The following is a 21,581-nucleotide window of genomic DNA, read 5'->3' as shown; positions in this document are numbered from 1 at the left end:
AGAGGAGTCACGTAGTAGAGCATTATATAGTATCAGATTTCAGCATTTTTTATTTTATTTTATTTTTTGCAAAAAACAATAATCTATAGTTTAAAAAACATATATAAAACCCCTTCTCACGTTACATCATATCCATACTATGTATATATATAGCAACATTTAGGTGTGCATATATATATATATATATATATATATATATATATATATATATATATATATATATATATATATATATATATATATATATATATATATAGACCGGCGCGCGCCCCCTTTCCCTCTCGCGTCACCGGTTTTTCTCAGGCGCGCAGGGATGGCCCTTCCTTTCAGTTCTGGTCCCCTATGTTTTTCCGGTTTTGTAGGGTTTTGTTTTTTTCTCTCGTCGAGGTACGCAGCACCGTGGAGGAGCTGTTTTATTTTTTGTTCGCTGTTTTTTTTCTCGTGGAGGAGGTAGCACCGTCGCAGCTGTGTAGATGCTGTTTTGGCGGAGGACGTGAAAAGCATTTTCAAGCTGGTTAACTTCTCAATGGCTGAGATGAGTACTAGCCGTAAACAGATGCCGTCATATTATAAGCGGAAAAAAATAATTCTCTTGAGCCTTGGCACAAGCATGATTTCTTTGGAACACATCATCACACCACAAGGCTTAGAAAGAATAACATCACAGGCATGCAAATGGATGTCTCAGAGAGACATGAACCATTACTCTAACAAGAGTTTTATACATCGATCACTGCTTGCGGCTGGCCGGCCATGCCACAGGTGGTCTGTCGCTCTCCATCAAGCAGCTCCTCTTGTGCACGCGATCTCCAGCAAGCAAGCAACTCCAGGCTTCATAACGGGTGATCTCCAGCAAGCAAGCAACTCCAGGCTTCATAATGGGTGATCTCCAGCAAGCGAGCAACACCGCCAGCACGTGCAATCTCCGACAAGCAGTCCTAGTATCCAACTTGCTGCACAAAATACAGGCATGATTGATGAGCTGGCAGTTACCCGTTGCTACTGCTACTGCTATCCTAGTGCACACAATTCAGATAGAGATGCCTAGCTATCTGCAACTATTTGGCAGGCCTGCGATCCCTCTCCAGCCAGCAACCTTTGCAGATCCCATGTCGTTTCACTTGGCAACCTCCCTGATGGCCTTACAACATTCTTCTCCTTGCTCTGCACATCTGTAGGTAATACTGAAATCAGTAATTTGATGATGAGAAAAACCCTAAGGGATTTGAGATGTAGCAAGATTTCAGTACGGGGACATTTTTTAACTGATGCTGGAGATATGGTACAGAGGTTGGAATGGGCAAGGAGTAATAAAAATAAAAAGAACCACTTTTGTTCATACTAGGAATATCTGATCTGAATCATGGGTAGCGTGCTTGAGATCTTTTAGTAAACTGTCAACTAAAAATGATTGTCAAGAAGGAAAAAAACAGCACAGTATAATCAGTACAAACTACATGAACATGAGACAGAGCATGCAGAAGGCTTGGTTACATCGAGATCACAATTCAATGTTCACAGTTGGTAGTGTCAAAAGCATTAGGCACACGAGATTTACCCAAAACTGGGTGCAGTCTCGATTCAAGTATCAATGCATCCAAATAGATGTGCAGATACATTGAGCTCCAACACCAAATGAGATCTGGCTCAATGTGCTTTCACGGGAAAAGAATTAATCCAGCTTTCTACTAGATTATTACTCATCAAAATTGCTGTGAAAAGCTGAATTCGTGATTGTTTGACTGACCTGCTAGCTCAAATCCTCCATCCAGCATGTGTACTAGATCTCAATTGCAGACGAATCTATATGTGCATATGGAACAAAATGCGTTGATGCATCTATTTACCAGCGATTCAGCTTCCTCCACGCCGGACTGGATCTCGAACAGCTTTTGCTTCCTTCTCTGCGGAGATTCAACCTAATCAGCGAAACAATCAACAAAAGCTGGGGCTCCCCAACGGAATCAAGATGGGGAATCAGATTAAACAGGGGAAGCTTGCTTACCTCCATCGAGGGCAGAGGCAGCGGTGCACTTGCGGGAGAGGGAGGCCGCGGCCACGCAGTATTGCCTCTCGCAGCCCTCGAACACCTTGCTCATGGCTGCTGCTCGCAGCTCGCCTCGATCTCGGAACGGGCTCGTGGAACGGGGTCGGGATGAGGGAGCACCGTCGGAGGAGGGGAGTGGCGTCGACCCCGTCCCCACGCCGCCGTGCCCACCGCCGGCGGTGGGGGCCGCCGCTGCCGGCGGGGGAGGAGGAGGAGGCGGGGAGGCTGCAGTTGTAGCGTCGTCCCGCGCGTCCGCGGCGGCGGCGGGCGGCGATGGAGGAGCTGCGACCGGCAGGGTGATGAGGACGGGAGCTGGGCGGTTGGGCGTGGATCCGGCTCCTGCTGCTCCTTCCTCCCATGAATCAGGTGCACCGGCGGTGGGGCCACCGCTGCCGGCGGGGGTGGAGGGGGCGGGGAGGCTGCGGGCGCCTCGTCGTCTCGCGCGTCCGCGGCGGCAGGGGGGAAGCTGGGCGGTTTTTTTTTTTTGATGAGGGGAGCTGGGATGTTGGGCGTGGGGACAGGGGTGGAGGTGGTGGGGGATGTCGCGAACCGAACCGATAAACCGGCGATCGGAGCGACGCGGATCGGGTGCGCCGACTGACTCTGGTATGGAATTGCTTATTCCATACTAGGGTACTCAATAGAGCTATTATATATATATATAAAAGTAATATGTATGATGATAGTTGCATTGCAATCAATCATGTGCGAGATCGCAATGATGGATACCATCCGATGTGGCCGCATCCTCAACTCAACCGCCATCTGATCAATCAGGTCAAGTGAAGAGGCCAGCCAGTTGCGGTTGCGGTTGCGGCCCAACAAAAGAGAGGCAGCAGAGCAGAGCAGATAGCTCCCCAATCCACAAGAAAACAAGGAGGCAGCTAGCTCGACAAGCGACCCGTCATCTATCCATGTCGTCCTCCATGAGCTGCTCCCCGCAAGACGGCGACCACCACGGGAGGTGGAGGAGGCCGCCGGCGCCGCTGGACCTGCTGGACGAGTACTGGTTCTTCAGCAACACCCTCGCCAACAGCAACAAGCCGCCCAGGTCGTCTGCCAAGGATCGGGAACAGCACAAGCAGGGCTCCCCCTCGGCGGGGGGCCGGAGGCTCCTACTCCGGACTCCGTCGCTCCCGTCGCCCGGCGTCGGGATGATGGAGGAGATACCCAACGGCAAGGACGACGACCTGCTGCTGGTTGCTGGCAGTGGCCGTGCCAATCGACAGCAACAGCCAGAGCAGGTGGAGGTGGACGACGACGACCTCAACTGGAGCTCCATCTACGAGGGCGTCCTGCGCACCAGGATGGCCGAGGGAGGCGCCAGCGGCAGGTCAGCGCTGCGCCGGGCGCCGTCCATGCCCGTCCCATCCTCCGACAAGCCCCCCTCCATCTCCCAGGAAGGCGCCGGCGGTGAATCACGGCGGCGGCGCGGCGAGGTCCGCTCGCTGAGCACCAGCCAGCAGCGCCAGCACCAGCATCCCGTGCCCGTCCTGTCGCGCTCCAGGAGCGTGTTCCAGAGCTCCAGCGACCTGGAGTCGATCGAGGTGCAGGGGTTCAGGGACCTGGGCTTCGTCTTCGACAAGGAGGAGCTGAGGGAGAGCCTGGCCGGCGTCCTCCCGGGGCTCAAGCAGGCCAAGAGCAGCCGCAGCCGAAGCAGGCCTTACCTGTCGGAGGCGTGGCAGCGGCGGCCGCCGGCGCCCGTGAGGGTGCAGTCGGAGGCGAGGTCCGCTGCGGAGATGAAGGACCAGCTCCGGATGTGGGCGCAGGCCGTCGCGTGCAACGTGCGAGAAGAGTGTTAGCTGGCTGCTGCAAACCCAGCCAAGACCATACATCATCATCATCATGATACTAGTTACTTGGAATCAGTTTTGTTACTACTTACTATATATATAATTACATTTAGATTGGATCCTCGTCCTCTTTTCTTTCAAATTCCACGCGGATAGATGGGGATGGCTATGGGTACTTAGCTTAGCTAGCTGTGCTGCTGTCTCTCTTGTGATTCATTCATTGGTGCTCTTGATACATTGTGATGAACAGAACAGAACAATCTGATTGATAGAGTAGATCATGGGGACCAGGCCATGTGCACACCAGCAGGCAAGTCCGAAAACAAATGCATGGAATCTGGCCAGTAACATGGAGAGGAGATCCAGCCACCAGGTGCATCAGCATCGTCAGGTCAGGTGTGTCTGCTCGGCGCTGATTGCGGCCGGCTTGCTCTATTTTTGCTGCTGACAATGTGCCATGGCCCATGGCTTAAGCCACCCCATACTCAAAGCTAGCTGCCATAAACCTAAACAACCACTGCAAGCTCAGCATACATAATGGTAGCTGGCGATGAAACGACTTTGTGCTGAAGCATCAAGTCTATCTCCCATAATAGAGCAAAGCCTCTACTATACAAAAACCGTCTGAGCATTTCGCTGTTGCCCAGTCTGTGTCACCGGAATAGCGCTGCAATAGATACTGTGCCCCTCAATCACTGAGCAGAAATGTTACCATCGCCACCAGTTTTTTTGAATGCTGCACCTTGCAGAAGATACGAAGCCTTGTTTCTAACCTGCATAAAACATCTATCCTTGAGCCCAAGCAGAGGAAATGGCACGCCAAAAACTCAAACCAATTATATATATCTTTACCTTTGGAGCGTAGAATACCCAGTTTGTGCATGCAATCTGCGTGGAGCAGTTGCGCAGATAATGACGCCAAGTATCAACAATCTTAGTCTTATCTCTGAATGCATCACATGCGAAAAGTAAGTTGTCCATCAATACTAGATACACATAAAGCCTGAAAAAGTCACATTCTTTCTCCTTCACGTTGATGGATGTCACTAGCTTCAAAATCTTTTCAACACTCCCCACCTATAAACACAGACGGCAAACAGTCACTGCATAAAACCAAAAGGGCACAAGGCAGCACATGCATTTTTAGCACTCTCATTCTTACCTTAAGGCCAAAGTTAATCTTCAGCAGCTGAAGTGCCAGCTGACCCCTCAGGAATTTGCTGCGCTTATTGGTTCCAGGAATGCAGTCGACTATCCTTAAACAATTAAGGTCCATACTGACCATGCCATGTTATGAAATTCTAAAGAGAAAACCTTTAATCTGTATGCAACTTTAGCATGCCCTAAATGTAACACAGACGCTTGAAGTCCTAATTGTAGGCCCATATTGAGGTACAAGTTGTAGATAACTCCTACTCAGTCTCTCATGCATACTTTCATTACTCCACAATTCCTGGGTTGTGCAAATGAATATAATTTATAGCAGATAACCATGCATCTGCAAGAAAAATATTACCTCTTGGCGATTGACTCAGCTACCATCACGCAACTACTTTCCCACTCACTTGTATCGAAGTATAATACAAGTGAATTCAGGCAGTCTCCCAAAATAATCAGGAGCCCTTCAAGGCCACGGTCCAAAAGGAGGGAAATGACAATAATAAGAAGTTCTTCTGCCTCAGAAGCCGAGAAGATGGAACACACTTTTCTGTACATTAAACAAATGGAATAATAAAGTAGAATTAGCGAGGTAAGCAAATTCAAATCTTTGGTAACATCATTACATTTATCATATTTCTTAAGGATCAAATTAACAAAGAAATGGAGATTACCATTGCGGGGGGGGGGGGGGGGTCATTATCACAGATTTTGGAATCATAGTAAATACAGACACGTTGCAACAACAACAACAACGTCTTTTTTCCCAAGCAAATTGGGGTAGGCTAGAAATGAAACCCGAAAGAAATAAGTTCAAGGTTCAGGCACATTGATAGCTAGTCTCCAAGCGCTCATCCCACGTCAGTTTAGGTCTACATCTACCCCTCTTTACATTATCGACCCGCTCAAGAACCCCATTACGCACCGGCGCCTCAGGAGGCCTTCGTTGGACATGTCCAAACCATCTCAGCCGATGCTGGGTAAGTTTCTCCTCAATTGGTGCCACCCCGACCCTATCCCGAATAACTTCATTCCGGACTCTATCCCTCCTTGTGTGCCCGCAAAACCACCGCAACATCCGCATCTCTGCTACACTCAATTGCTGGACATGTCGCCTTTTTGTATGCCAACATTCAGCACCGTATAACCAATAAATACAGACACGTTGCAAATTTGGAAAAAAGAATAAAACTTGAAATGTCCATTTGATTGGTACAACTGGGACTCCATTCCAGGCAAATATATTTATAACATCATAATGTCAGACAAAAACATATTTGACCAATACAACTACTGCACTGGGCATTCTACTGCAGACAGAACTTGGCAGCACAAAGCACAAAAGAGAGTATGCTTTGAATTTCACAAGCAAATAATTAAAGATGTTGATTTTACATTGGTGTCTACCAGTTTAAGTTTTATAAGGGAACAGCCAGAAGAAATACTTAATAACAATATCCAGTGTGTTAAAGATTATACCTGATTTTGCAGCAAGCAGACACAACTCTTAACCATGCAATTATGTTATGAGGTGGACCAGCATCAGAGCTATCTGGTAAATAAATAACCATAAGTTTAATTTGAAATATGAAAGGTATCAGATAGTCAGTGGCGGAGCCAGCACAAGAATTCACCTAGGGCGGAATTATACTATAAGATTTTGTCTACCAAATCCTCAATGGGCCAATCTCCAATCCTCTATGGCCACCTGGCCAGCGGGAGGTGCCCTGCAGTTGCGCGTGGCCTGCGGGAGGCGCCGAGGGACTGCAGGCGGAGCGTGCGGCCGGCGGGAGGCGTCGAGGCGGGCTGCAGGCGCGCGCGGCGGGAGGTGCCAAGGCGGCCGGTGGGGGCCGGCGGCGGGTGGCTGCAATCGGAGACGCGGACGAATGGGGCGGGGCTGCGGACGGGGGCGCGGTCGCGCAGATGAACAGGCCCCGCGCAACCCTATCGGCCGCGCTGGGCTGAAGTTTGAAGAGGCCGCAGCCCACGGATCATGAGGCCACGAACTGACGAAACGCAAACGACCCAACATGGTCGCCTCTCGCCCTCTCGAATCTCACCGTCGTCCTTGCGTCCAGGCTCCTCGGGCGCCACCACGCCGCCGTGCACCCATGCCGGGGTCCCAGACTGGGGACATCCTCTGCAGCTTGGCCGAGGGGACCTAGGGCGGCTGCCGTAGCTCGCCCTAGTGGTGGCTCCGCCCCTGCAGATAGTATTTACCAAATGACCTGAATATTTTCAGAATTGTCTCCATCCTGAGGGTGGCAATTCCAAAAATGGAGTACATTGCATATAAGTGACAACTAATTAGGAAAGAAAGAAAAATATTGTATGGAACCAACCTGCAGTGGCACTTTCAGAGGTTGAAGCTTTAGTGCCAGTATTCTCAAAAAGATACCCGTAGCTAAGTATAGCACATTTTAGAACAGAGTAGCTAGGAAAATACCCAAGGTTGACCAGCAGTTTATCATTCTGTAAAAAAAAAACTATTTGCAGAAGGTTCAATGGTAGAGTAAAATGAGAACACATTTTATCATTATTTTACCTCATCTAGGGAAAGAATACTATCCCAAAAGTCAGTTGCAGAAACTTGTAGCTGCTTATTGGATGAATACAACACTGACAGGTAGTGGCACAAGTAAGACAACAAATCATTGATCTAAACAGAGTTCAGAAACAAATTCTTACACTTAAATCCTTACACTTGGTTAGCGTCCACGATGCTATAGAGTCTTCAACAGAACCACCTATGCGAACCAACTTCAGAAGCCATCCATCCATCAACATGCTTTCAAGAAACTCCTCTCCTACAAAATAATATGAGGAAGATGCTGAAATTAACTGCAGGTAACAAAGCCAAAACCTGGAACAGGAAATGGATAGAGACAAAGACAGATGTAAATGTTGAAGTAATAGAATATGTGAAAGAATGCCAAACCATATAACTATACTGGCGGAGTCAGAAAAACAAAGGTTCAGCCAATTCAAACACTATAAATGTATAACAGACTTCAGTTAAAATTCAGAACAACACACACTGGGAACAGAACAAACCATGTTGATCTCTAGATCGAAACCTAGATGCTCACTCGCACAGAATGATTACAAAAGTTGACAATTTTCGACTCCCATATCGCTAAGGTCTGAGGAGGCCTTCTGCAAGGATAATTTAGTGGTCAGAAATAAAAAGGGAAACTATCTGGAGGTCAAGTCCAAGAACAAACAAACAGAATAAAAGCAGCCAAAAATTTGTTGACCCCATGGGGGTTTACATCGTCTCTAGCATCCAAACCTTTGGCCTGCAAACTCAAACATCACATTAAGGGGGGGGGGGGGGGGGGGGGGATAAAGTGGAGGTAGGGATTAGTAGTACTCAAAATTGAGAAAGAGGATGTGGTCAGACAATTACTTTTTCCTCACAATCCTCAAATATTTTGCAAATCTCGTCCTCCCTAACCTTCTTGTCTTCCTCATCTGAATCATGTGGGCCATGCTTAGTCTTGGCAGCCTTAACTTTGCGCAAACCCTTACCAGTTTCAAAGTAATCCATCAAAAGATCATCCAAGCCGATAACCTTCTTCCTGAAAGTAAAGAGACATCGGTAAGCTTGGTAAATCACTGAAGGGGGTATCTACCTAAGCACCTCGAGGACTTGAGAAAGTGAGTGTGTTCGTCCAAAATAAAATTGAGACAGTAAGTGCAAACTTTTCTATTGCCCTGCAGTGCAGACCACAAGGGTTCTACGTTTCTGAAGGCCTATTTTGAATGGCCCCGTGATTACATATTACTAGTATATGTCATTTCGGAGCTCCTACAATTCCATTAAAACCCTAAGTCGCAGCAACCAACGGATTGGCCCAACCCCAGCAATGCCGAGCATCCACAAGTCCCCATGTACGCCCATGATCCGGTCGCAGCAACTTTTTTCCTTTTTTTTTTGAGAGAGGAAGGGGTTGTTCCTTTCTACACGTGCCGAATACGCTTCCATGTACAACGGCCCAACTACGGCCCAGCATCTGGATGCTTGGGGGCCCACGCCCAGCACAAGGAGGATCTTTCTTTTTTCTTATATAAGTTTTCTAGCCTTTTTCCGCTATATAATCCTTGTGGTCAGTTTTCATTGAATTTGTGGGGGATTTTTTGCTATTCGATGTGGGATATATAAGAATAAAATATCCATACATGTCTTTAAAAAACTCATATATGAATGGAATGCAGGATAGACAATGAAAAACATCCATTACTACCATCATCTATCCATTTTGTTCGCTCTATGACGGATAGCATTTAGGCTCGATTTACACCCTCATATAATTTTGATTTGTCCAATCTAACCCCTAATGAGATTTGTCTTTTTTTTGTTTCTCCATATATAGTTAAAGTTTTAAGTTTAAACTTTATGAGTGGATAGAGAATATGATGCCTTATGTAAGAAAAATACACTAAGAATCTTAAACGGTTATTTTCATATGTCAGGAATATTTAATATTAAATTGATCCTAATAATACAAATTTGCAAGAGAGTAATTATGGAAAATTTCAAAAATATTTTTCTAACATTGGATATCATGTTATAAGTCACCATACAAATTTTGAACTTACCAAGCAGCGAAACAAAAAATAGAAATCTCATTAGGGAGTATATTGGATCAATTGAAAATTGAAATAGATTTAAATTAGTAAATCGAGTCTAATTTTATTTTATTTGGAAGGGGGTGGGGTGTTCAATAAGCAGACATAGTGAATTGGTGAGGCTAATAAAATGGTCTTTTTTAATAAAATATCTACACTTTTTACCCTCCTCCATTTACCTATTGCATAAATCAGTGTCATTCTATGTTAGATTGTAATTCAAACATATAGCTAGTGACATTTTCGTCAAATATTTGATTCACATTATCAAAACATACAATAGCAAGCATGTTGTTGTAGCATTACATGACCTTATACTTAGTCTTATTAAAGGGCAAAAATTTCACACAAATTTGTTAGAAGCTTGGAACCTTTAAAATAAATTAAATTATATAGAGCTGCTGCATGCACTTGTAGTTGTTACCGTAGGACTTGTTTGTCTGCCATATTTTTAGCTTAATTATATATACATATCTGTTGGTGTTATCATGAACTATGGCCTCCAATGTGTTTGTCTCTGATGTGCATTTTGTTGTTTTCTTGAAAAAGGATAAGCCTTGAGGAGATTATGACACTTAAAAAGGACACTAATTTATTTGTATCTACTGCTGGGGGCTATAGTATATCGTGGCATCTAGCTACTCGATCCATCTGACAAGATAAAGAGAAGAGACGATTAGGGATGAAAGCAGGAAGAGGAAGATCCCGTACCGACCAGTATCATATTCATTTTTTACCGATCGAATACCGTATTTTCTTGAAACAATGAAAACTGAAAAAAAATCAGGAAAATCCGGCGAAATTGATGTCGAAATTGCTCCAACTGAATTCACAGATCCTGTATTTACTCAGGAAAATTCCTATCGATATTCCCGTATTAGGAAAGATCCCAACTTCAATTCAGCCTGCAGTGGCATAGCCAATATTCCAGCTGGCACAGCTCCGGCTCCCCGCAGCCCGCACGACCTTGGCCTCCCAACCCTAAGCCCGACCCCCTCGGGACTCGGTTTTCTCTCAGATCTCACTCCTCCCCTTGGTCGCCCTGCCTCTACCTGCGCCACCGCCACCCTCTAGGTTCGTTCCCTCCATTGCTCCGTCCCTCGGTGCCAGCGGCTTGGCCTCTCCCTTCGCGCACATGTGTGTGCCATGCAAGCGCACTATATGTCGGCGCGCCGTGCCGCCCGTGCAAGCCCGCGGCTGCCTGTGTCGATGCACCACGCTGCCCCTGCAAGCCCGTGGCCGCCTGTGTAGACGCGCCGCGCGAGCGCACCCGGGCCCACTTGCATGCTCACCTGCTCCGCATGCCAACGCATGCCAGCGTCCTCACACCCAGCAACCCAGGATTGAGCCTGGGAGCCCAAGATTGAGGAGTTGCTTCAGTCTCACTGTGGCTAGCTTTGCTTGACACACTACTACATAAAACTTAAAGGCGAGCAAAACCGATTAACAGAGAGGGTTTTCGCAACCGCCTCAGAGCAAAGGTCACAGAAAATGACCTATTTTTTGAGGATGTTGTGTGCCCGCCTCAGTTAATAAATTAAGAAAAATAGAAATTCGTGACGAGCCCGGCAAAGGCCATCACAGGTCCGCCAAAGCCCATCTGAGCCCCGGCAGCCTCCCGCCCACTGCTGGAGAATGTTATATTGGTACCAGCACGTTAGTGCCGGTCCAATAGGAGCCGGCACTAACGTGCCTGTACAGTACAAGGCGGGCACGTTAGTGCCGGCTAGCAACACCAGCCGGCACTAACGTGCCATCCCCCAACGGTCCGCTCGCATGCCACAACGGTCATAAGACACGTTAGTGCCGGCTGGAAAGTCTAGCCGGCACTAACTTGGTCAATTGCAAGTTAGTGCCGGCTGGTAGTTCTAGCCGGCACTAAAAGTCCACACTTAGTGCCGGCTAGAACCACCAGCCGGCACTAAATTGCCCTGTATATCAGGCACTCCTTCTTCCCCAGCCCGACCATTTCATTTGGCCGAGCTCCTCCTCTCTCTCATGGCGTGTTAGAGGGGAGGTGCTGCCCATTTCCCTCCAAATTTGTGAGGATTTCACCCATCCAAGTGCACCAAAGGTTAGTAGCTTCTTCCACTCTTCTTTCACGGTGTTTATTCTTTGTTTCATGCTTTCTAGATAAAGAAAATAGTGATTTTAAGGTTGAGGAAAAATGAGCATAATTTTCCGATTTGTTCATTAATTTGAGCAAAATAGAATCGATTTGTTACTTTTTAGAGAAGGTTTTCTAGATAGTTTGACTATGACACATTTAGAATGATTTTTTTTGAATTATTTCACGGGGACATGTATATATGTTATTATGCAAAATTTTAAGGATTTTAAGGATGAGGGAAAATGGGCATGATTTATTAATTTGTTCATTAATTTGAGCAAGGTAGAATTGATTTGTTGCTTTTTAGAGAATGATTACTATATAGTTTGACTATCACACATTTAGAATGTTTTTTTTGAATTATTTCATGGTGACATGTGTATATGTTATTGTGCCAATTTATTTTGCTATTTAGTTTAAATTTACTAGATAGGTGGCCTATGACACATTTACATTTATTTTTGAATTACTTCATAGTAACCTGTTTTTACTTTATAGGGATAATGAGCATGATTTTTTTTTAATTTGTACAGATGGACCGGCAATGGATGCACGGAAGCCGGAGCACCTCGGCGTGGATTCAGGGTTTAGATTCTTTTCTCAAGGCGGCAATGGCAAATAGGTCGCCAAAGGGTTTAATGTGTTGTCCATGCAGTATTTGCGAAAATAAAAAGGAATTCCGAAAAAGAGATACTCTATGGAATCACCTGGTCTTGAATGGTTTCATGAGTAACTATAGCCTTTGGACTAAACACGGCGAAGTTGGAGTTATGATGGAAGATAATGAAGAAGATGACGATGGTGATAACAATCTTCCAGATTGGGCATGGGTTCATGAAGCAGGTGGCTTTCAAGATGAACCAATGGACGAGGGTGAAGCAAATGTTGCACAAGAGGAGCCACCTGACGAGCTAGGTCAGGCGTTGCTTGATGCACAGAAAGACAGTGAAACTGTGAAGGAGGCATTAAAGTTCGAGAAGATGTTGGAGGATCACAAAAGGCCGTTGTTCCCTAATTGCAAACCGGAGCAAAAGAAGTTGGGTACCACGCTGGAGATGCTGAAATGGAAGGCAACTAATGGTGTAACCGATAAGGGATTTGGTGAGCTATTAAAGATTGTAAAGAACATGCTTCCTGAGGGTAATGAGCTGCCGTCAACAACATACGAAGCTAAAAAGATGGTTTGCCCTCTTGGATTGGACGTGCAGAAGATTCACGCATGTCCTAACGACTGCATCCTGTATCGCGGCGAATACGAGAACTTGGAAGCTTGTCCTGTTTGCAGCGCATTGCGGTATAAGATCAGGCGAGATGATCCAGGTGATGTTGATGGGCAGCCGGTAAAGAAGAGAGTTCCCGCAAAGTTGGTGTGGTACTTCCCTATAATACCACGTCTGAAGCGCTTTTTCAAAAACAAGGATAACGCCAAGTTGATGCGGTGGCACAAAGAAGACCGTAAGGAGGATCACATGATCAGACACCCAGCAGATGGGTCCCAGTGGAGAAACCTTAACCGAGAGTATCCTCAATTTGACAACGACCCAAGGAATATAAGATTTGCTCTAAGTGCGGATGGAATGAATCCGTACGGTGAGTTTGGCAGCGCTCATAGTACATGGCCCGTGACACTATGTATGTTCAACCTTCCTCCTTGGTTGTGCCTGAAGCGTAAGTTCATCATGATGCCGGTGCTTATAGAAGGGCCAAAAGAACCTGGCAACGACATTGATGTGTTCCTGCAACCCTTGATGGATGATCTCTTACTACTCTGGAAAGAAGAAGGTGTACGTGTGTGGGATGAGTATAAACAGGAGTCCTTCAACCTCCGAGCTTTGCTTTTTGTATGCATCAATGATTGGCCTGCACTTGCAAAACTTTCGGGACAGTCGAACATGGGATACATGGCCTGCACCCACTGTTATGACGAGACCGATAGCATTTATTTGAAACACTGTAAGAAGTGCGTATACATGGGCCATCGTCGATTTCTTCCTACCAATCACCCCCTAAGAACCGAAGGGAAGCATTTCAAAGGAGAGCCCGAAACTCGTCCTAAGCCTCTATTCCGTAATGGAAAGCGTGTGTTCTCGATGATCAAGGATGTGAAGGTAGTATTTGGAAAGGGTCCCGGTAGCCAACCTGTTCCCAAGGATGACCAGGGACATGTTCCAATGTGGAAGAAGAAGTCTATATTGTGGAACCTACCTTATTGGCAAGTCTTACAGGTTCGCAACGCAATTGATGTGATGCATCTGTCGAAGAATCTTTGTGTGAACCTACTAGGCTTTCTGGGAGTGTATGGTAAGTCAAAAGACACATTGGAAGCAAGGCGCGACATGCAGCAGCTAGCTGAACGACAAGGCTTGCAACCCGAGAAGAGAGACAAAGGATGCCACTATTTAAAACCTGCCAGCTATAATCTGAGCAATGAGGAGAAGGAAAGTATGTTCGATTGCTTGAACAGTATCAAGGTCCCGTCTGGGTACTCCTCAAATATACAGGGCATAATAAATGTGAAAGAGAAGAAAATCCAAAACTTGAAGTCCCATGACTGCCACGTCCTGATGACACAATTACTTCCGGTTATACTGAGGGGTGTTCTACCGGAAAATGTGAGATTGGCAGTTGTAAAGCTTTGTGCGTTCATGAATGAAATTTCGCAAAAAGTAATTAATCCAAATAATCTAATAAAGCTGCAGAAAGACATTGTCGAATGTCTTGTCAGCTTCGAGATGGTCTTCCCACCTTCCTTCTTCAATATTATGACACACCTTCTAGTTCATATTGTGACAGAAATAACTATCTTGGGTCCTGTTTTTCTACACAATATGTTCCCTTTTGAGAGGTTCATGGCCGTATTGAAGAAGTATGTGCGCAAACGTTCTCGCCCAGAAGGATGCATTGCTAAGGGCTATGGAACAGAGGAGGTCATTGAGTTTTACGTTGACTATCTTCCTGATCTCAATCCGATTGGGCTCCCCGTGTCACACCATGAGGGGCGACTAAAGGGAAAAGGCACACTAGGAAACAAATGTAATATGAACATCTCTTGTAGTGAATTCAGCCAAGCAAACTTCACGGTTCTTCAGAATTCATCCAAGGTGGCTCCATATATTGATGAGCACATGAATATTATACAGTCTGAAAATCCACAGAAGAATCTTGCTTGGATTACACGGCAACATATAAAAACTTTTGACGGTTGGTTCAGACGAAAATTATTGGGCAACAATACAGTTGATCAAGAACTTCAATGGCTGGCTAGGGGACCGTCAATCACTGTCCAGCAATACCAAGGGTACGAAATAAATGGGTATACATTTTATACGAGAGCTCAAGACAAAAAAAGCACCAACCAAAACAGTGGTGTCCGTATGTGTATAGTAAACAGTAATGGAGAAAAGAACAACTACTATGGTGTCATAGAAGAGATATGGGAACTTGAATATGGACCCATAGTTGTCCCTTTATTTCATTGTGAATGGGTGGCTGGAGGAGGCGTAACGAAGGACCGGTATGGGATGACCATAGTTGACTTTAAAAAGATTGGATATAAAGATGAACCATTCGTTCTAGCCAAGGATGTGACACAAGTGTTCTATGTGAAGGACATGTCGAGCAAACCGAAGAAGAAGTCGGATAAGACGCCTAAAGCAGACAAGGCTGGAAATGAGCCGAAACGGCACATAGTTCTTCCCGGAAAAAGAAAAGTAGTTGGAGTTGAGGATATTTCGGACAATTCGGAAGATTATGACCAGATTGATAACCTTCCTCCATTCTCAGTTGACGTTGACCCTAGTATCCTCTTATCCAAAGAGGACACACCTTACTTACGTTGTGATCACGCTCAAGGCACTTTCGTCAAAAGGAAGATTATCAATGTTCCAGTAGATAATAATAATGAGTAGTAGTTTTATATAATTTATATATTGTATTTTCTCATTCAGTGATGTAATGTAACGCACCACATCGTATTTATCTCAATTCTCGATACTATTTGTCCAATTAGGACACAATATTATCTTCAGATAATATTATATTTCTGCATGGTATAAATATTATTTATGTTCACTAATTTTGCATTACTAGAAGCATTGAAACATTAAATTACAAACAAATAATCAAGTAATATGCGAATTGATTACATCATTGCATAGGCTAGTATTGAAAGGTTTTTTGAATATTTTTGCATGGATCAAAATGAAATGTTTTCGATTTATTACGAATAACAGAAACATAAACACATATAAACCCTATAAGCTACACAAAATTGATAATGATTGCATATTCGTTAATTTACTTCAATTACTATTAATATTGTGTTGATATATTTAATAATATGCTAAAAATTAAGATATAAATTTTGTCTATATTATTCTAATTATTAAGCCTATTATGAAGGAATTAATCAATAATAAAAATTTATTGTAAAAGAGAATTGACAGGTAAATTTTTGGTTCCCGCCGGATGAAACACATTAGTGCCGGCTGGTGAAACCAGCCGGCGCTAACTTTGAACGTTAGTGCCGGCTAGTGTCACCAGCCGGCACTAACGTCGCAGCGCTGACATCACGGAGGGCAGGTTAGTGCCGGCTGATAAGGCCAGCCGGCACTAACCTTAACCCCCTCCTCCCCAAATCCCCTTCCTTCTCTCCCACTGCTCTCCAATTTCAGATCGACGTCCCGGCCGTGCGCGCCCCTGCTCCCGCGCTCGCCCGCTTGCGCCGCCGCCGCCGTCCCCGACCGCGCGAGGGTCCCCGGCCGGCCATCGCTGCCGCACGCCGCCGTCCCCGGCCGCGCGAGGGTCCCCGGCCGGCCATCGCCCCGCGAGCTCCCGCGCGTCGCATCGTCATCCTGGCCCGCGCTGCCGCACGCCTCGTCATCCTCGCATCCCCCGCGCCGCGTTGGTGCCGGCCTCCGCCACGACGCGACGCCTTCCCCCGCCGCCCCGACTCGTCGTCCTCGGGCGTCCCCGGCCCTTGAGTCCTCGCGTCTCCTGCCTTGCCGGTGCCTCGTCCCCGGCGGGCGCCACCCCGACGCAGGGCCCCCCTCGCCGCCCCGACCTCATCGCCATCGGCCGTCCCCGGCCCTTGAGTCCTCCCCCACCATCCCCTCGAGGTGGTCCCCCGCCGTCCCTGGCCCGCTGTCCCCGCACCGCCTCGACCTCGCCGTCCTTGCCCGCGCCGCCCATTCATGTAGAGGATTTCTTTTTCCCTGTGATTCCACCCTCCCCATACATGCATGATTCTTTGTGAGAAATGCAAATCATGTTTCCTAGTCAGTCAGCAATGCACATACTTTAGAAATTCATAAGATGTGAGATATACTACAGATCGGTTGTTTCAGCGTCGAGACCAATTTTGGTATTCCTTTTTTATTTGTTAGATGTCTCCAGTCAATAGATTCATCACCCAATTTCAGGTAGTCTTTACTATGACTATTACAGAACTCATACCTCCTGGGTAGTTGAATGCTCAAGTATGCTCAAATGTTTGATCTTTGTGTGTAGTATCATATACAATAGCTATATCTTTTTTTTTTGTTTCAATCCATTTATTTTACCTGCATCTCACTGCACTGCATAGATTTAAGATTATCGTTCAGGTTCATGGACTTCGAAAGATTTGATGTTTTAGATGGTCGAAGCTTATCTGAAACATTTCCTCTCTCAGGTTTATGCTAGTGAAATTAGCAGAGATACGGAAGGAGGTCTAGTGCCCTATCTGTTGATGTGAGAATATCTTTCTGAATTTTCTCAGAGTTTTTGATATCACATGGTATGATGCATCCCTTATGCTTGTATACATATCTGAAGTTTTTTTTATATCACTTCATTATTTAACCTTGCATATTACCAAGCCTGATTGTTTCATTAATACAATTATGTATATTTTTTGTCACTAGTAAATGGTTATCTGCGCACTATTGTTGATAAGACTGCTCTTTATTGGCGTCAACTAGTTCCATCTATTTTCAGTCAACTGGATGCATCTCGATAAATAAATAAAGTCAGCGAATGACTGTCATTTGAGATCACCTGATGGTCTCTCATTCTCAATAACCTTCCTATCAGCAACTTGCAGCACTTTGAATTAGTACGCCTGCCAGCCTCGACATCCCCCGCCGACACCGCATGCCCTGCCCCCGCCGTCCCGGCCGCCCCGGCTGCCCTTGACGCGCCCCCCGACCTTGTCGTCTCCTCGCTCCGGTATATGTAACATATGGCTTTGTGAGTTCACTCAAGCATAATTTTTGTGTAACTACAGATTCACTTGAATTATGAGTAGAAGACTTTATCATCAAATAACCAGGTGATAGAAATTCTAGTTTGTCATTTATAAGTTCTAACTACATATTTGTCGATTCCAAATACAAAACCTGAAAACTTATGAAGTTTATGTCACCACATCAAAGGAACTTTCTTCTTTATGGTAGACAACCTAGTGACATTTCCTTAAGCTCTATCACCCATGCAGTGTTCTGATGGTGCTTCATCTGTCATTCAAATCTTCTGATATTTGAATGACAGAAAGCATGAAAACATCAGATTTATTTCAAAGGCTGCCGGAACCTGAAATGTTGGAAGGAAATCTCCAAAGTATTTTTTGACATGGAAAAACAAAATTACCTTCTGTTGACAAATTAATTAGCTAGTTCCATGTGGCCGCCGCCCACTCATTATTTGGTTAATTAGCTAGTTGCATGTGCCTCTAGTGCTTGCTTGACTACTTGTGCATGACTCTGCTCTGCCATTTAAAATCATCTCATACCATCATATGTTAGTTGCTCTGTGATTTGTGCCCCTGTTTTTTACTAATTGAGCCATGTGATGTTTGCTTTGTGCTATGGGCTAGCTAATGTAGACTTTATGCTATTGTCAATCGGTTGTGTTGAAAATGCAATCTGTTGTCCCTTATTTGCTTAGAGCTTCAAGTATATATAGTTAACTAAATTTAATTAACTTCCAAAGGGTGACAGATAATGGGAGATTATCCATGGCAGTTGACAACTGGGCTTATGCACTCTCTTTGTTTTTTATTGTTTCAGGTAGTGGAAATGGATCCTACGGACAACCAAGACGAGTTAATGCACGAGCTCATTCGTGGTAGTACTGGGCACATAGCTCCAGAGTTTGATGAGGACGAGAACGATGGCAGCCAATTTTCAAACTTGCATTATCATGGCGACGAGGAGCAAGATATTAGTGGGGAGGAAGAAGAAAATGTCGAGGAAGCCGAGGTATAAAAGTTTAGTGATTCTTTCAGGCATCAGGATAAATGTTTTGTCAATATATATGTTAGGAGCAAGATATTGTTTGTGACACAAGCGGCCCAGCTGCGAACTATTTGTGTTATGTTGCTAGCTTTGTTGATGATTTCAGTCCTTGTGTAAGGAGTCGTGCTCCAGCTAAAAATTCTTATGAATGTTTCAGTCAATAAGTTACCTAATATCATGATAATTTTTGATCTGGAACCCTTGCTTGCGGGTTATGAAGGTTACGCATACCTGCCGCGACGTCCACTAGTTGCTAGCAACCCGCTTGATAAATTTGCGATTCTTTCAGGCATCAGGATCGACGAAGCCTAAACGGAAACGTGGCTCCAAGAGGAAGATGGTAGGATGTACGACCATCACGGAGATCAACGAAGCAACCGGCGAGCCACTAGCTCCTGGTCAAATTAAGATAACATTTGTAAATCAATTGGGATATCTTGTTAGAGAATCTGTCCCCATAAAGTATAAGCTTTGGAAGAGAAATAAAGTCTCTGATCGACCTGAAGATATCGTGCCAGATTCAGAGAAAGATTTGTTATGGAAAGAGGTGTCGTTGCACTTCAACTTTCCCCCAGGCAAAGCTGACAAAATAAAGGGATGGGCATTTAAGAAGATGGCAATTCAGTTCGCCTCGTTCAAGAAAAAATTGGTGGCAAACTTTGTCAACAAGGGCCTCACACCAGATTTTGATAAAGTCTGGAAGAAGCAACGAGAGTGGTGGAATGAATTCGTGAATTACAAGCACAGTGCTGACAGCATGGCAGCCTCGATTCAAGGCAAAATGAATGCTAGCAAAAAGAAAAACTTCCATAGACTTGGGCCCGGAGGTTATAAGGTTGCCATTCCGAAATGGGAAAAGATGGAAAATAATTTAATTGTAAAAGGAATCGTACCGCAAACCTTGAGTTGGCCCAAACGAGCAAGGTATTACTTCTATGCTCATGGAGGCACACTAGACCCCGACACTGGAATGTTTGTGACTAGCGACGTACTAAGAGAGGCTGCTCAAAGACTCGAGGACGCAATGAGGCGTACCGAAGAAGGAACCTTCCAGCCCAACAGAGAGAATGACGAGCTGACTTACGCTCTTGGGAATGCGGAACACACTGGATGGACCCGAGGCGTGGGCGTAGTTCCATGGAAATATGGCTTTTTCGGAGATCTCGAAACCTACCGAAGCCGATGCAGAAGCAAGGCAGTAGTGGCTGAGAAGATTCATAGCCTAGAAAACCGGATAATGTCACTTGAGGCAGCAGTTGGGCAACGCTCGGACCAACCAGCTGCCAATGTGGAGATCAGCCCCTCTTCTCAGCGTCGTAGCAGTGTTGCTTCCACGGAGCACCCTAATTTGGGTGCCGACAGGCCGAGGGACCCCATTGACGACATCACCGTTAGGACCCAATGTGAGCTTCTGGTTCTTTATGGGAAAAAGCTTAAAGTTTGTGCTGAGGGTTATGCGGAAGTCCAAGAACAGGGCGGGACAATACATTGCCAGCCGATTCCTGAAGGATTCGCCAGAGTCTTTGTTGACCGAATTACTGAAGAACGCTGGGAAGACATGGACCTCCCGATCCCTATAAGTCCTGAAGAAACAGAACTACAACATGCCGTACACACATGGATCGCGTGGCCAAAGCGCGACATAAGATTGGTGCAAGCAGACACAGATTCCGCTCGGTGCTCAAGGCAAAGATCACCAACGCCAGCTGACAGGAATCCTAGTGTTGGCCCACCTTCTCCACTGCCTGCACGGGACGCCAGCATGGATCCCCCATCACCAGCCGCACAAAGTGAGCCAATTCCGGCATCATCACCAGCCGCACAACAGAATCAGAGTCAGCGACAGAAGGCATACACGGTACCTTCGGTCCAGCCATCTCAAAAGCAGCAAAGAAAGAAGAAAAAGAAGGCTCCAGAAGAGGAAGAGGCAGAAGAATCATTTCAAACCTTCTTGCTGAAGCGCAAGCTACTGAGGGAGGCTGCGAACAAGAAGCCAGAAATAGATCCGGTTGCAAAGGCACACTTTGTTAAACACTTCATTAAAGATCCCACGAAGGAGAAAGAAAGAGAGTCAGATTATGATCGGCAGATCAGAAAGTGCTACAGCAACCCCAAGAATCGCCTGATTAATGCAAAGACCGTTCCCCAGCTCGGAGAGCAGTCCAAACAATCGATCCCTCCATTGATAGTGCCGCATGAAGACTGTCCCGATGAATCAAGAGATCCGTTGACCATGGCTGGGATGATATTACAAACTGATCTAACAAGGGCTCAATTGCTTGGGGAGGCCCTACAGAATGCCCGCGGCAGGAAAAAATTTGTACTTGGCGAACCTTTGATATGGCCAGAGTTGCTACCATTCCTACCAACGAGAATGGCCGAGTTACACAAATGGTATGCCGTGCAATCTAAAGCTAGTAAATTAGAGATGTTCCCAGCTCGGATTAAAGATGAGCATTTCTGGCGGGGGGCAGATGATGTATATATCGAGTTTGCATCACTCTACGATTTATACCATCAAGATGCCCTTCACAAGTCCCTCGTCAGTGTATGGTGCATGTAAGTAT

At 45.7% G+C, this 21,581-nt stretch overlaps 3 protein-coding genes across 10 annotated transcripts; 1 reads left to right on the top strand and 2 right to left on the bottom strand.

Annotated features, from left to right (window-relative positions):
• Window positions 1-543: 543 nt before the first annotated feature.
• LOC120673655 lies at window positions 544-2,796 on the bottom strand. Of its 8 annotated transcripts, none has more exons than XM_039954604.1 (4): window positions 2,006-2,796; window positions 1,848-1,919; window positions 888-953; window positions 544-847 (listed from the first exon to the last, which is right to left on the bottom strand). In XM_039954604.1, the coding sequence occupies exons 1-4, from the start codon at window positions 2,404-2,406 to the stop codon at window positions 781-783; spliced, it is 606 nt and encodes a 201-aa protein (XP_039810538.1). In that variant the 5' UTR covers window positions 2,407-2,796; the 3' UTR covers window positions 544-780. The 8 variants fall into 8 exon arrangements, 2 of the variants coding, with proteins under 2 accessions (XP_039810538.1, XP_039810539.1); XM_039954605.1 differs by having other exon boundaries at window positions 1,848-1,904; window positions 2,006-2,685; XR_005674721.1 differs by lacking the exon at window positions 544-847 and adding an exon at window positions 1,097-1,172 and having other exon boundaries at window positions 909-953; window positions 1,748-1,904; window positions 2,006-2,536.
• Window positions 2,797-2,825: 29 nt separating this feature from the next.
• LOC120673654 lies at window positions 2,826-3,961 on the top strand. The gene has a single exon (XM_039954603.1). The coding sequence runs from the start codon at window positions 2,962-2,964 to the stop codon at window positions 3,847-3,849; it is 888 nt and encodes a 295-aa protein (XP_039810537.1). The 5' UTR covers window positions 2,826-2,961; the 3' UTR covers window positions 3,850-3,961.
• LOC120673653 lies at window positions 3,903-8,157 on the bottom strand. Its single transcript, XM_039954602.1, has 9 exons — window positions 8,053-8,157; window positions 7,701-7,805; window positions 7,544-7,617; window positions 7,341-7,470; window positions 6,478-6,550; window positions 5,357-5,548; window positions 5,003-5,096; window positions 4,693-4,917; window positions 3,903-4,613 (listed from the first exon to the last, which is right to left on the bottom strand). The coding sequence occupies exons 2-9, from the start codon at window positions 7,783-7,785 to the stop codon at window positions 4,533-4,535; spliced, it is 954 nt and encodes a 317-aa protein (XP_039810536.1). The 5' UTR covers window positions 7,786-7,805; window positions 8,053-8,157; the 3' UTR covers window positions 3,903-4,532.
• Between the last annotated feature and the right edge of the window lie 13,424 nt (window positions 8,158-21,581).

The sequence above is a fragment of the Panicum virgatum genome, chromosome 5N (assembly GCF_016808335.1).
Source record: "Panicum virgatum strain AP13 chromosome 5N, P.virgatum_v5, whole genome shotgun sequence".
Lineage (NCBI taxonomy): Eukaryota > Viridiplantae > Streptophyta > Magnoliopsida > Poales > Poaceae > Panicum > Panicum virgatum.
This window is presented reverse-complemented; position numbering and strand designations above follow the sequence as displayed.

Bases quoted from the DNA above. Each gene is read 5' to 3' on its own strand.
- LOC120673655 (XM_039954604.1), bottom strand. From the start codon at position 2,406: ATGGGAGGAAGGAGCAGCAGGAGCCGGATCCACGCCCAACCGCCCAGC. The intron at 1,920-2,005 runs GTAAGCAAGCTT...TTCGCTGATTAG, and splicing joins TGCCTCTGCCCTCGATGGAG to GTTGAATCTCCGCAGAGAAG. The intron at 954-1,847 runs GTAAATAGATGC...TATTTTGTGCAG, and splicing joins TGGAGGAAGCTGAATCGCTG to CAAGTTGGATACTAGGACTG.
- LOC120673654 (XM_039954603.1), top strand. From the start codon at position 2,962: ATGTCGTCCTCCATGAGCTGCTCCCCGCAAGACGGCGACCACCACGGG.
- LOC120673653 (XM_039954602.1), bottom strand. From the start codon at position 7,785: ATGTTGATGGATGGATGGCTTCTGAAGTTGGTTCGCATAGGTGGTTCT. The intron at 5,097-5,356 runs GTAATATTTTTC...TAATTGTTTAAG, and splicing joins GCTGAGTCAATCGCCAAGAG to GATAGTCGACTGCATTCCTG. The intron at 4,614-4,692 runs GTAAAGATATAT...TGTTTTATGCAG, and splicing joins GGGTATTCTACGCTCCAAAG to GTTAGAAACAAGGCTTCGTA.